At 39.0% G+C, this 15139-nt stretch overlaps 1 protein-coding gene across 1 annotated transcript; it reads right to left on the bottom strand.

Annotated features, from left to right (window-relative positions):
* Positions 1–1195: 1195 nt before the first annotated feature.
* hfm1 (HFM1, ATP dependent DNA helicase homolog) lies at positions 1196–14381 on the bottom strand. The gene is made up of 36 exons (XM_022755024.1): positions 14311–14381; positions 14103–14218; positions 13447–13762; positions 12486–12823; positions 11999–12040; positions 11801–11871; positions 11506–11638; positions 10853–11004; positions 10661–10738; positions 10254–10409; positions 9938–10138; positions 9759–9847; positions 9600–9643; positions 9323–9424; positions 8519–8664; positions 8327–8421; positions 8077–8210; positions 7918–7965; positions 7728–7808; positions 7464–7555; positions 7189–7295; positions 6986–7033; positions 6736–6833; positions 6514–6648; positions 6212–6297; positions 5984–6067; positions 5644–5801; positions 5392–5495; positions 4907–4969; positions 4568–4633; positions 4297–4421; positions 3448–3530; positions 3194–3309; positions 3010–3093; positions 2300–2533; positions 1196–1215 (listed from the first exon to the last, which is right to left on the bottom strand). Exons 1-36 carry the CDS (start codon positions 14379–14381, stop codon positions 1196–1198), a joined length of 4116 nt encoding a protein of 1371 aa, XP_022610745.1.
* Between the last annotated feature and the right edge of the window lie 758 nt (positions 14382–15139).

Genomic DNA, 15139 nt, shown 5'->3' with positions numbered 1-15139 from the left:
AGAAATGATTTAATGTTACTGATTGAATTTAATGTCATGTTTTAATTTAATTCGTTTAATTTCAATTTTATATAACTGTATTTAATCATTAAATTTAGTTTAATTGGTTTAATTTAATGTAATATGTATTACTTTTTACTATTTTTTAATTTAAAATATAATTCTTAATTTAAATATAATTGATGCTTTTTATTTGCCCTTTTATTTAATTTAAAATGGTATTTAAAATAATCTAATCCACTACAATTCATACTCTAACACATTGATTAATATTTTACTTCACATTTACTGACACATTTACTCTCAACCAGTCACTATTAATCCAGAGAGATGATGCCATCCATAGCAACAGGGTCAACCTCATCCCTGCACTTTTGTCTCTCTGTCTCTCATTAAAAGTTTCTCTCAGAAGCTTTGTGTATAGCTCTTAAGAAGAAACTCTTTGCTAGAAACCTTTAGTGCCATTTAGGAGGACTACCAATGATAAAATAAGACACGTGGCCGCTGTGACTGCAAATACAAAAATGTATTCAACACACACAATAACTTAAAGGATGCCAACTATCACAAAGCTCCTTCTAATTAAACAAAACAAGTTGATTTTTATGTTGAGCATTTAGCCAAGACTACACTGTATAATCTAATGAACAGACTTAATTAAATATATTTAACGAATACATGAATACATAAATTACATTAGTAATAAATAGAACTAACATTAGAAACTATTTAACAATAATGACATGACTTTAACATTTTACAACCTGATGTGAAGCTCACAGGTTAAAGAAAGCTTAACACAAACACATAACAAAACACTTGCTCATGACATATTTATATCAGAGTAAGACAAGCCCTACTTCTAAAATATACCATCAAATATCCCAAGCAAAGCTTCCTCCTCTTTGCTGTTGATGCTGAAGACGTAGCATGTAAAAAAAAAAAGAGGAAATCAAGTGAAAAATATACTTCTGTAAAAACGTATTCCAGATAGATTGATTTAATTATTTATTAAAGAAAATATTGTAATCAGTCAAAATAAAACCCTTTTAATTATATTTTGCAGTACCTTCTGCTGACACCTTGGCTGGAGTTGGCCGAGTCTTTCATTGTTGAGAAGAAATCAAACCTTCTGGTTGCTGGTGCCACGTGCGTCTGTTTTGGGAAATTTTCCGAGGCTTTTACTGTGATCTCTTCACTGAAGATGCTCGTTCTCTGCATGAGGAGGAAGAGAGGCAATTGTCACATGAGCCAAGTACCTCAGCCACTGACCACACTCCTGTTAAGATTTTAGAAAGGTTAAGCTGTTTACAGGCACATTTCATTAAGCCTAACCTCAGTAACCCCATTAGCTATTAATAAACTAACAGAATACTCCTGTCCACAGAGAGAAATTCCCATCACCAAAAGAGCAACATGAATCCATGGAGCTAAAAACAATGGAAGGAGTATGTTCAAGATATTTACATGGTGCAGCAGACAGGATAGTAATACTATGATGTGTATTATGTAAACTAGGCAGCTCCACTGTGTTTCTCACAACCACAGTATGATAATTAGTGGGTTATAAAAATCAAAAACGTCTACACAAACAACCATGTAAACAATAGTGTTTTCCATGTATGTAAATGTAGTCATTAAATAGCAAAAGTAGCATGTGCAGAGATCTCTGGATACACACACTCACCTTCTTACTCCAATCGAGTGTGATTCTATTCTGAGGTCTGACTGTGACCAGTGAGGGTACTGGTTTTCTGATTTCAGGACTTGCGTTTGGTAAAATCGACCTAAAACACAAAAACATAACAAACGTTTTTTCTGTCTTAACCTACGATATGAAACGTCAGTGAACAACTCTGTATTTTCTGAGAGGAGATTTTACATAATTTACACATTATTTGATTACTGGTGTTTGAAACAGACAATTGGGGGGAATATGAGCATGCGTTTCTGCCTTTACCTCAGTGGTGTACTGGTAGTGGTTATGCAGGGTTGGACCTGTGAGGGACTGAAGAGTAGTGGTGCTGATGTAACAGCAAACCCTACACACAAAATGTGTAATATTGTAATCAAAATCATAGCAATAGTGGAGGCATAATGTAGTAGTTTATACAACAATGATGGAAACATGACTGTGTATGTGTTACAATTACTTCTTAATAAGATGTATGAAAAGCGAACAAATTGATCCTCCATCTCTCTCCTGCGTAAAATGAAACTCTACCTGGCACGTTGTACCCAACAGGCTGCTGGATTTGAGTTCCAGCATTAGTTGTGCATGAGGCAAACGCTGTCTCACTGGCATGCACCAAGTTCTCATCATCAAAGTCACCCCAGCTGTCCCATTCATTTCCAAGGTCAAAGGTGATTGCTGGTATTTGTAAGGATGAAGCTGTTTCACACTGAGTATCCTGGTTCGTTACCACAGTGGACCTCTTTGAGAAAGCTGGGTTGGATGTATTGATTTGGTTGAGATGCTGTTCAGGGATTTGACTCCAGCCACTTGTTCCTGGGTTCATCCACACTGACGAACCTGAATACAGAAGAATTTTTAAGAAAGGATGACTACACCGTCAAATGTTACTGTACTATAGGCTTTCTTGGATTCAGTCTGAAAAAAGTATCTGCATTAGATCTCCTCAGCTTTGGTGTTTTCCACCATTCACTACTTGACTAACCAAGTGCTTTAAAGTTGTCAGTGGTAAAAGTGACTATCTTAGCAATTTGATTGATATATAATGTCATTTCAATGATTGCTTAAATGACACAAACAAACTGTGTTGAAACACACGCTTTCATTCTTAAATACATTTTAGTGTAAAACACCATGTGTAAATTTTGCATTCTTCTGTTTGTGTATTGTGTATTGACTGACATACTGCAGTGTCCAGTCCACAGTGTGTGAGGAAGCAGGATTGGTGGTAAGTATTGTAGTGACTGAGCTACAACCTGCAAAACCACCAGTATGGTCTCTCTACTAATGAGTTAGAGTTAAGCTGTTTGCCATACTTTGAGGGTGAGCATGAGATGCAGCAGAGGTTTGGACAGGTGTTTCCATCATCCTGTGCATGTCCCCAACGTAGTCGTTATAATCTGATAAGGAGAGAGAGAGAGAGACAGAGAAATATACAGTCACAGTCATATATGGAAATGCGTGGAGTTCAGAGTCATCTTCTTTATGCCACTTGCTTACCGCTGTCAAAGTCGTCCAGATTAACTACATCTGTGTGATGAGCACAGTCTTCTCCTGTCAGATCTATGGTCTCAGTGTGAAGTCTCCCTGAAGCTTCAGAGTGGTTTATCCCATACCTTCAGATCCCATAAATGAACATACTTAACCACCAGGCCATCAGATTACTCTGTTTCACACATTTTACTCTAATCTAAGTTGCAGCAGCAATTTATGGAGCCATTCAAAGTCTAAAATATCAGTGTAACTGTGAATACCAGGAAACAGCAGGAAGCCTCTCTTTGGGTTTGTAAGCAAACTCCTGTATGTTGACAGACACAGACTCCTCACTCATTTTCATCTGAGGAAATACAACAAGAACATCACACACACACGTGTTCATCTTAGTAACACTGAAATCTCTTCTTCTTAAGAATTTCATCGTTAGACACAAAGACTATGTTTGCCATTCTCATTTAGAAGAGTAGTATAAAAACAAAGCGATGCACATTCAGCTTGCACATGTACAGTACACATACTGTATGATAACTGCATCTGGAGTCGTGGATAGAATGTACATAGAAACACATATTGTATCTAATCTGTGTATTGTACGTTTATAAACCAACACATGTATTTTAATAGTATTCTCATATACTAATACTACACAGTATAGTACATGTTTGTGTATAATAATTACGTTATGTTACATATTTAGTTTTATTGCTATCATTTCTGCTGTTTTCTGTGGCTTGTATATTTCTTATTTTTCTTTGAAAGAATTCAACATCCCCCACTTGTATCATTGACATTTCTTTTAATCTTTTCTTAACCAGTGTTGACATGGCAGTGACTCATTAGTTTATTCTGCAGAGTCAACATGAAATGTTTTCTGGAGAAAAATATCTCAGGTAAGTGCACTTTCCTTCCTGTTCTACTGTGTTGTGTGTGAGGTATTGGATGAGATTGGTGTAGGATAACACAACCTCCGGTTTATGTGTTACAGCAGTCACAGACAAACCTGAGTTCAACAACTCTGTTTTTCGTACGATGACTACAATGTATGTGTAAAGTATGTGGCGCAGGCTTGGATAGACTCCAAAAATCAAATCGGTTGTCTTCCTCACCTTGAGTCGTTTGACAGGAGTCTGCGCCAGTGTGTCACACCTGTTCCTCAGGTCTTTCAAATAGGAAGAGAAACTGGATTCTTGATTTGCTGACCTCTTCCGTGCCACAGTTACACCTACTTTACCTTTTGAGACACATATGCACTCTCATTGGACAGACTGAAGGAATAACACCTCTATAATCTTGACAGGCACACAAAATAATGCACATTTAGATACATGAATGCACGAAAATACTAGAACAAGGTGAAAGATGAGCGGTTGTACTCACAGCAGTCGTGGCCACAAAGATCCTTGTTCTTGCAGAAGTGGTTGCACTGTCTCTTGTCGCCTAAATCTGATTATAAAGTTGAGTTGCCACATTTTAATAGAGAAAAAAAAGTCGTCAAATATCAATCTACCCTTTAAACATAGTATATCGATATAAAATATTTAATATATCAGAATCAACAAAATCATCAGTAACAAAGCTACAGAGCAGTGCCTTGGTCTGTAGCACATGGGGCATTTCCCCCCTGAGGTGTAGCCTGATCTGTAGACTGTGGCCTCAGTGCAGAGAGCTGCGGTCGTTGTCCAGCAGCATCATACAGTATGTTGTTAGGATTATCACAGGTGCCAAACCTCCTGGCTCCAGAGTAGTACACATTGAACTTCTGCTGGATGTCGAAGCCCACTATAGGAGAGAGGGCAGTAAGTGTCGTAGATGTACCTAACATTGATAGGTAGTCCAAGAGTGCAGACAGGATGTGCAAAAAAACAGATGCACATTAACTGCAAAGACTGTTGTTTGATTTGATTTTTTTTTTTTGTCATGATTATTTTTTGATACAGCAAAAATGACTAATGCCTGAAAATAGAAATGTTTCTCCATTTTTATTTAACTTTACAAAAACATAATAATTGAATAATCATCTCATTTAGCTTGACACACTTAGACTTGTTTCTCAGTGATATATCTCAGCTCAGCTACAGGACTGAATTGCAAAACAAATGTTGAACAAAAGGCATGGTAATTTGTTCAGTTTACAAATAAAAGGAGTTTGTACTGAACAGAACAACATACCGTTACAATATTTCCATGGTTTACTGCCTTACCATATTCTGAGCTGATGAGATTTACACTGATCTCCTCTCCCGCTGAGGCCTTCGCCACCTCAATCTTCTTCGACCAGCTACCACTCTTCAACAGCACCAAGTCCCTGAAAAACAAAGATGGAGGATGCCAGCTGAAAATCTATTTACTGGAAATTCTTTTTTTTTACATAATGGTTAGAGAGGGGAAAGAGAGGGTAGGTGAAAGACAGTAAAGTTTGTTGGAAGCCTGGGACACAAATATTTGTTTCTCACGTGAGTTTCTGTAGGAAGACCACATTGTTGTCAGAGTCTCCGATGATCAGAGAGACATAGTGGTGGTCTGGAGCTGTTTTCCTGGACAGCAGCTGTGCTTGGTTTTTTACGTTCACCTTCACCACAATCTCTGCTATTGCACAGCTATACCTTGGAAGCTACAAAATAGCTTATATATAAATATACAGCAACAACTAAAAAAAAGACAAGAATAACAGAACTATCCAGCGAATCCTCACTCGCAACAACATCTCAAAAGTCTGACAAACAGAAAGAGAAAAGCTCTATTATATGATGTTATATAATGTCCTTGATAATAATATTGTGCAGCGCCTTTTACCTGCTCCAATGTGACTTCATACTTCGGGAAGTGTATGACAGATTCTCTGATTTGGTTGCCAAATGGTGGATGTCTGTTGAGAATCTGAATGAGAGAAATGAAGTTATAACAAAGCATATCCAAATGCTTTATACAATAGTAACCTGAAATTATAGTTCAAATAACGATTACATCAAATGCTTTGGATTACCAGACAGTGATTTCTTTTGAAATATTACACAGACTCACCAGCTCGAGCTCTCTGGCATTGGCTTGCTCTATTTTGCTGAAAGTGGTGAGTCCAGCGTTCACCATGGCAGTTGAGAGAGATTGGCCTGAAACACACAGCGTGTTATTATCAAATGTTTAGATATTGCATTTAATAGAAAGAATATTTGGTTTATTAATTAATTCATCTTGTAGCAACTGTGCATATTTTTTTTTTTCTAAAATAAACCAGTGTGTGTCCAAGAATCACTAAAACTATATTTTATCACTGTATTTACATTGCTTAGATGAAGGGCTATTATATAGCATAGCAAAGTACCCACCTATCTTCTCCAGCTGTTTGGAAACATAGGGTGAGTTCTCCCAAAGCTTTGATCTGAAGCACTTAGCTAGGATCAGGGCGTTGAGCAGAGCAGAGAAACCCATCTTGTATCGATGACTCAGAAACTCTGACAGACCTGATTAAAATCAAAATACAATCAGTTTAAAAACATACAGCCAGACAACACTTTGTTTATACGCTGTCCCTGATTTACACAACATACATTTGCTGATGCGCATCCCGTTCCTGAAGATCTTTGCTGTCTCCTGTGTAAGTCCAAACTCTTGAATTGAGATGGAACCGAGCTGAGCCTGAATCAAGCTAAAGACATGACAGTGAACACATGACACGTGCAGAGGGCAGTCCATGGGAAATTCATGAGTGCCTTTATACATTAAAAGTCATAAACCAGTATTCCTTTTTTTATTCAGCACTGCTTTTCCACAGGGAAAGTGCAGAATACATAAACCTACCAGTTGACTTTCATCTCACTGGTTTTGATCTTTCCCTCAATAGGAAACCTGGAAAAATACATAAAAATGTAATTTACTATGGCTCTGGTCTACCTCCATCATTGTGCCTTTCCCATCCAAAAGTTAAATTAAGATGGTGCAAAAGGACTCAGCAAACAGAATATACTCTATATCTAATTGTGGATCCTATAAATGTCTCTGACCTGATGGTGATCCTGTTCTTGTCCCTGTTTAAGGTGTTCAAGGGCCTCTTCTCATTCATTCTCAGCTGAATGTCGCTGAACTCTCTGCTCTTTGACACCAGCTCGATCTGTACATACAAGCTCTTTTGATCTGAATACTATGTTTTTGCAATGCCATGCAATATACAGCACAGCACAACACATTTAAATCTTTTCCTTTTGCAGGAATACAGTGCAACACCACAAAATGTCGATTTAACTGCATTTTAATCAAATACATTTGTCAGGAAACCTACCAGGTCAGACAGCGTCTCCGTGCCAGCCACTTCGCAGAACCGTTTCATGGTATCAAAAGCAACAAAGTACCTTGCCATCAACCTGCCAGCCTCTTCAAAACCAAAACAAATAAATGACTTTTATATCCAGAAGATGAGGGTCAGATGAAAAAGAAGTAGTTAAAGGTATAAATGTCATCCATGTCACTGATCATAGGTTAAAAAATATCTAAAGAAGAATACATTAAACATTTTGACTACTATTTAAATAAATTTCCCCTCTACCTGTTGGTTTGATGTTGATATCTTCATCCATGTTGATCAGACCAATGGAGGAGAGAGAGTTGAGGTTCTTCAGACACAGTTCTAAAAAGAAAATGAGAGACAGTCGTCACCTTAAACTACAAGTAGTAGGAACAAACTACTTTGGTGACCTCAAAGACTTCAGACAGAACAACAAACGATCATGGCCCACCTTGCAATTTGGCTTCGATTCCATATCTGTCTAAGTCAGCAGAGAAACCTGAAATGGAAGTTGAGGCACACTACACTGACTGATTTTACAAACAGTAATGACAAAGACGATAGGTACTATTTCTGGCATTTTATATGCATTTGTGCTTTGCGCTCTGACCGTAGTGTGTGGGGTTCTTGAGGGCTCTGATGTAGAGGAAGGTGGAGCGTATCCAGTCCAGAGCCATGTTGACATGACTGATGGTTTGGAGAACAATCTCAGCATTCAGGTGCTCCACCAGGTGACTGTGTAAACTGGGGAAACAAGGCATACTGTTACCTCCTGTAATACTGTATGATCTCTCTCCTCCACGTGTTCACATGTGAAAGAGAACAATAGAGCCTAATGACACAGCTACTATCCAAAATACCTGCTCTCAATGATTTCCATCCCATTCATAAGTTTCATATACTTCTCTCTGGTTTGGACCTTGGTCATGATCACTGCAGTCGCTGATGTGTCAAACTAAAAAAGGAAAGAAAAGCCTAAATATCGGCCTTAATAATAGTTAAAAGAGATAAAGTCATAGAAATAAAGTATTCCATTATTGTTCTGCTGTTACCTGTGGTCTTCCAGCTCGGCCTATCATCTGCAGCAGGTCAGCCTCGCTGTACTCTTCACAGGAGCCTGCAACATACTGCACAGTGGACTTGATCACCACCAGATGAGCTGGCAGGTTCACCCCCATGGCCAGAGTCCTGGTAGTAACTAGGATATAAGAAATGAGATCACAAACATAAATTCAGTGCCCATAAAATTCAATAAAAACCTTTTTAAATCATCACAGCAAGTGGTAAAAGTCTGCAATTGTTTTGCACAAGTGTGTGGTTCCTGGTATAATGGTTTTAATCAGAGACACACCAACAAGTTGGCATATGATCAATATCAGTGGGTATAAGCTTTTAAAACAACATTGGTGTTAGTACAATATTATTTTCATTGCTGACATCGAAATGCCATTTTTATGATCTTCACTGTCTCAAAATGCAACAGTCACATTAGAAACAGAATAAAAGTTTCTCAGTCTCATTTGTTACTTATGGTAGTGGCTTGAAAAATATTGCATATTACTATTTACTTAAAAACATACCAGGATAGGTCATTTCAGGATAGGTCATTTTTCTTCATATTATATTACCATTATATTACCATTAAACAGGCATTTACATACATTTTTTACATTTCTGCAGATGCAAATCTTGGGAAAATCCCAACACAATATGACTGAAGTACTTAATGACTCAGTTATAACCTGTGACTATTGTCTTTCCTGTTTGCATCTGCAGTGTTACAAAGAAAATAAAAACACAGGATCATGTTGCATACTTATATAGTCTCATAGTTTGTATTAGTGTCAAAGTCTCACAGAGAACAGGCAAGTCTCCCAGAGTGAAGGCCTCTTCTATCAGCTTCCTATCTGACAAGTCAACTCCTGCATGGTGGTAACCAACTCCTAACATGACCAGATCTGCCGCATAAACACAATACAAGCTTATGTTATACAGTTGGTAGTCTAAGTCACACTCAAATCAACATGTGCTTTCTTAGTAGGTCTGGACTGAAACAGGTTTCAAAGTTTGTATCTAATGGGATCTTACCGTTTAGCTTTCAGAAGGGGATTGATGGCTGCCCAGAAAACTCACCTCTCAGTTTTGTATCCAGAATAGAGTTTGCATATTTTATCAACCTAAACAGGATTGTAAAGTTACAAGAAAGTCAAGAAGATCAAGCTACTACGGTGAAGAATGATGAAATGTTTGGGTAGGATATGTATAGACATTATGGATAAGGAAGAAACATACCTTTGCTTGTGCTCAATGCTCATAATGAATCGAGCATCCTTGGCCAGAACTGCAGCTGACGTCTGGACTCCTTTCCTGGTAGAGCAAAACTACAGAAAAACAGAAGTAATCTAATATAAAAGGACAACAAACACATGCACAAAAAAGGACACATAGTTTGCCCCAGTTTCCCAACCCACCACAAGAGCAGGCTTCTGGTCAGAGTAAGTCTGTATGATGTTGGCCATCTTGTAGTTGAGTGACAGGTCAAACTTAAACTCTGTTTGGCTTGGGTTGCACGGGAATCCCAGCACCACCTTTCTCAGCTTCACCGGGCGATGGCTCTCATCCATATACAGATATGTGGCTGGACCGCTCTCATTAGACAGCCAGTCTGCTATCTAATAACAGGCAGACAGTTCAAGAATTAGCCACAGGCTCCTGATTTATACTAGAGATACACTGCAAACATATACAGGACAGAGTGCTGGCTGACTTTCTTTGTCAGCTACTTACATCAGAGATGTTGGGTATGGTGGCTGATACAGCCACAAACCTCATAGAGAGGCCTGCGTCTGGATTCTGTGCTCTCCTGTAGTCGTGTACCGCCTTCATCCTGCTCACCACGACCTCCAAGGTGGCACCACGGGTCGCATCTTTCACCACATGAACCTGCATGAAAGAAATGTTTCATCTTACAGTTGTCTGTAGTTTTTAATGGCTAACCTCAAGTGAAATAAAGTGCTGAGGGCTGAGGCTAATGATGTGCCATCATGCAATGTGGAATAATTAAACAACGTGAACAGTACATCTGTGAGTACACGAGTGCCCAGTGAGCATCCACCATAATGCAGTCTGACTGTGAGATGCTATGAACACTGAAAAATAGGCCTGTGAACTAAATATCTAACAAACACACTGACCTCATCAATAAGGAAGAGCCTGACTAGCTGCAGCAGACAGTTATCCTTCCATTTTCTTGTCATGCTGTCCCATTTTTCCTAAAAGAACAAAAAAACTTTGTGCATTCAGGTAAAACACCAGGTCATATTCTTTTCCACTCCTTCAAATTTTGTTGTATTTGCTCAGTTGAAATCCAGTATAGTGTCACACACCGGCGTGGTCAGGATGATGTGAGAGTCCTGAATCTCAAAGAAGTCGTCGATCTCTGTGTCGCCTGTAAGCTCCTTACAGATCAGTCCCAGAGGACCAAACTTCTTCTTCCAGCTCTCAAAGCACTGACTGCACAGAGCTTTGATAGGGGCCACTGGCAAGAACAAACAAGGAATCTTTTTACAAGACTGACTCAAAAATCAAAACACTGAAAATGATACACGAGCAAGCCAGAAGAAAAATGTTACATCAAAGCCCCAGTGTGTGATTACAGTCAGGTGTATTGTGTCAAAACAATGTTCCCTTAGCTGGTTTTGTTTAAATTCAGATTTATTGTGTATAGAATTCCATTCACTTCCTCAAGCTTTTGATACAAAGAGCTGACAGTTTGTTACAGCACGAGCTTTGTTTACACTGGCAAGGGGTATACAGTAAAGTAAATGAGATCTGTGTTTTGAATCAGTTCCAAAAAAGTTTCATGAAATACATGGTTTCAGGAGGTTTTCTAAGCTTCCTAAGTAGGAATCATAAATCCCAAAACTGAGACTGGAATATACAACTTTTCAAATGCAATGCTGTATTTTCTGTGAGTATAACAAATTATTTCAGGCCAAGTTTAGTCAACAAGTTATACAGAATAACGCTGTATGCTCACTATAGACAGCTTTGACGTCTCTCCAGGGCTCTGACGTCTCCATTAGAAGGCGAATGATGGCCAGCTCAAACAGCACCGTTTTACCCGATCCAGTAGGAGCACATGCCACAAAGTTCTTACCTGTGTAAAGAACCTGTGAACAAACCAAACTTAATACATTAATTATTATTATTATAATTAATTAATACAGTCCAGGTGACACTCCAGGTCATAGTTTGTAACAAGACAATGAATACCATCATGTTATTCATAATCTTCAACATTGTGTTTGTGAAGGCTTTCAGATAATGCTTACGTCATCTAGTGCTTTGGACTGAACGTAGTTGAAAAATGGGAACTTGTTGAAGACGGATCTGAACTTAGATGCTGTGTTAGCATAGTTCAGGAAATCAAACCACATCAGTTGTGAAATTACATTCCAATCATACTGGCACAGCTCAAGCTCTATCTAACTTTCAAATTGTATTAACTTACACAACAACAAAAAGGATACGGATTTCAGAAACAGGTCGCAAAACTTCAGACCCAGAAGAACCTAAAATGTTCACAGTTCAAACATAATCAGACTTTCATTCTCAGCCTCACTCTCACTGATCCCTTACTCATTTTATGTTATGAGGCTTTTAGCATTTTTCAAGGTGTAACATTAAGGAATTAGTTTGTAGTATTGGTAAAATTAAACTTCAAACGTGACTGTACACTACAAGGCTTCAACTGTTACTGCCTACTGCTTCTACTGTTCTTCTATCTACCACCTAGTGTCCAGCATGTTTCATTACACTGGAGCGGTCAATGGGGAGAGCTCACCCCATTTCACCTCATCACACCCTAACACATTGTGGCAGCTGCTGCCACGGCTAGACATGGGAATACTCATTAGCTGCAACACTTTACAGCAGCTATATGAGTGGTATTTGGTAAACCAATCATAGACTGTGAGCACAGCGCCTGTCTGTGACTGTATTAATGCAGTGCAGCACCTTGTATACAGAGCGGCTGAGGCATCATGGGCGGAACGAAAGCTCTCTTTGTGCCCTTGTCCGGCATCTCTGCATGTGTCGCCTGCTGCGGGGGTCGGCCACTTGCTGCAGATGAGCCCAGTGGAGGGGGTGAAAAGGGGGGCTTTCGGGGGAAAGGAGGAGCTGCTTGGCTAACTGTCGTCCGTGGCGGTTGAAGAGGAGGAGGTACTGTCGCCATGGTAACCTGACTGAGAAAAGTTTGAGGTCTGGATGCTGTCTGGCTGCTGCTGCCGCTGCTACTGAGGTCATCTGTGTTTGAAGAGTCACCTCCACCGTTCGACACCTGAACCTTGAACAAGCTGTTATGGAGACAATAAAGAATTGAAAGAGGTGGAAGGTAGAATCAAAGAGGAAAAACTATTGTTGCGGCTGAAAGGTTGGAAGCTTTTTTGAGGAAGGCCAGGCATTCTTGCCTCTGGCAACAAGGCTAACATGGGGGATGGTTTTGCATATTTCCATGTTCTTCTAATGAACTGTCCACTGATGTAAAAGTCAACTCTCTTCATGATTCACTGTAGTCCCATTTTAACTAAGCATATCATGGATTCAAACAATTTCAGGGATTAAAGAGTGAATCAGCACTACATTACATTTTTGGACAGGGAAAAACTGGAAACAAGGCTTTAGCGAGTAACATAAATCCTGCTAATTTAAGCATTTTTAAATCATGTTCTGCATCCACCTCCAAGGAAAGAAAATCCTTGTTGACCTGATTTTTATGGCCTTAAAATTTTACCATTTTGTACTTTAGGCCACATATCAATCTTAAGGAATTATACGCTTTGAAATCAGAAAACCGTTTCTGCCCCCAAGTGTAAATTTCGTCTCATCTTTCAAAATATGTACAAGAGGGAGACTCTCTGAAAACAATATGCACAGACTATTTAATTTGCAATTATGTAAATGTCGTCTTGACGCTTGCCTTCTCCGTAGAGGTGGGGTTTTGCTGCAGTCCAGAGACAAACACCTCCTGCTGATGGCCGCGTGACCAGAGTCCTGCGGAGTTTCATCTCCACCTCTGCCACTGTGACAGGGACCCTGAGAGTAATCCCTGAACCCTTCACCTCCCCAAAGGCCATCACATCTACTGATGCTGTTACTGTTGCTGCCATCTTGAGTCTCCTCAATCTCTTTCTCGTCATTGTTAAAACTGTAAGGAGTGTTGATTTTTGATAAGATGTCAAGGCCAGCTGATACTTTGAAAGGAGGGAGAAACTTCTTGGATTTCGGTGAGAAACCTGTGAGTAACAAAGTAAAAGGAGAGAGAGTTTCATCAAATCAAGTTGTTGTCATGTTGTTGTTACGAGTGTGACTCTCAAATCATGTGAGAATGATTTAGTGAGATGAAAGGAATTTACGGCAGGAAATTCCTGTTATACTAAAGATTATGGGAAAATGTCCCAGATCCCTGTTTGTTTTCGCAAATCAACAAAAATTGGGAAAGCTTTCAAGAGTATTCAAGCTATCGTGTCAGTGAGTCACAAAGTTAGATTTAGTAGGGCCTCAATAGCCAAGATACTGAGCAGTTTACTCAAGTCAAGTGAAAAGGAATTCATCCTAATCCAGAGCACAACATACTGTATAGGGTAGCAAATGTCTCTGCCTCCTTCTGCATATCCTGAGTGGCTGGAATCTGAGAAAGAGATGGAGGCACTTCCAGCTGCCAAGGACTGGCCTCCTGGTGCAGTGGCTTTCTGTCAGATACAATCCAGTAGGAAAAACATTGATAAGTTGCTAAGAGAGGAACCAGAGAGAGGGATGATGTGGAGTATTTCTTTGTACTCACACTTTGAGGACAATGGGTTTCTCAAAAAACAGATTGTCCAGAGACAAGGTGCAGTCACTGGAGTCCAACATTTTATCAGATCATGTAGGCGTGCACACTTTTAAATGCAAAGAAGTGTGATGGATCCTGGTTTGGAACATCTATCTTAAAGAAAGACAAAAAACCCAGAGATCTTACATGGACACAAACACTAACCAACAAATATATCTGTATAGCTATGTATTCACAATATCTTTTATGTGGCTGAAATTCATTTGATGGTTGAATTAAATGAAGAACAATTGCTATTGCAAATTCTGAGGCTTCATTGAAGATCTGTTTTGGTCTGGGGCAACAACGCTAAATGGGAGATGATACATCTCATAATATATCATCTGATGCCAAAATCAAGCCTCCAAATGATGTGGCTATTTCCATATTGGTTGCATTCAAACTATCTGAGGGATTAAAGAGTAAATCATCTCTACATTACATTTTTTGACGAAAATGGAAATATACGGCTTTTATATAGCTACATGATTAGCAATAATCCTACTGAGTTAGCTTTAGCATTTAATACACAAAACATATGGCATAAATAAATAATTTATAAATAGTCCACCAGGTGAACAAAGGTGTAAGAGAAGTGTTTTCTATATTAGGCTGGATACAGATAGGAGTTTCCAAGTAAGATACTAATTTATGTAGCTATTTTTCCGGAATAAAACAGTGGAGTTAACTGGTCTTTGCTAGCTTAGCTGCATAGAAAAACGGTAAACAGCAAGCTGCCAACGTTCAAAAATCGACGGTTATCTGTTAGCATCATCTGCGTACTTTAAGCAAGAAAGTT

This window comes from Seriola dumerili, unplaced genomic scaffold, assembly GCF_002260705.1.
Source record: "Seriola dumerili isolate Sdu_G_001 unplaced genomic scaffold, Sdu_1.0 BDQW01000226.1, whole genome shotgun sequence".
In the NCBI taxonomy this organism is placed as follows: Eukaryota; Metazoa; Chordata; class Actinopteri; order Carangiformes; family Carangidae; genus Seriola; species Seriola dumerili.
The sequence above is the reverse complement of the archived record's forward strand: the minus strand, read 5'-3'. Positions and strand labels throughout refer to the sequence as shown.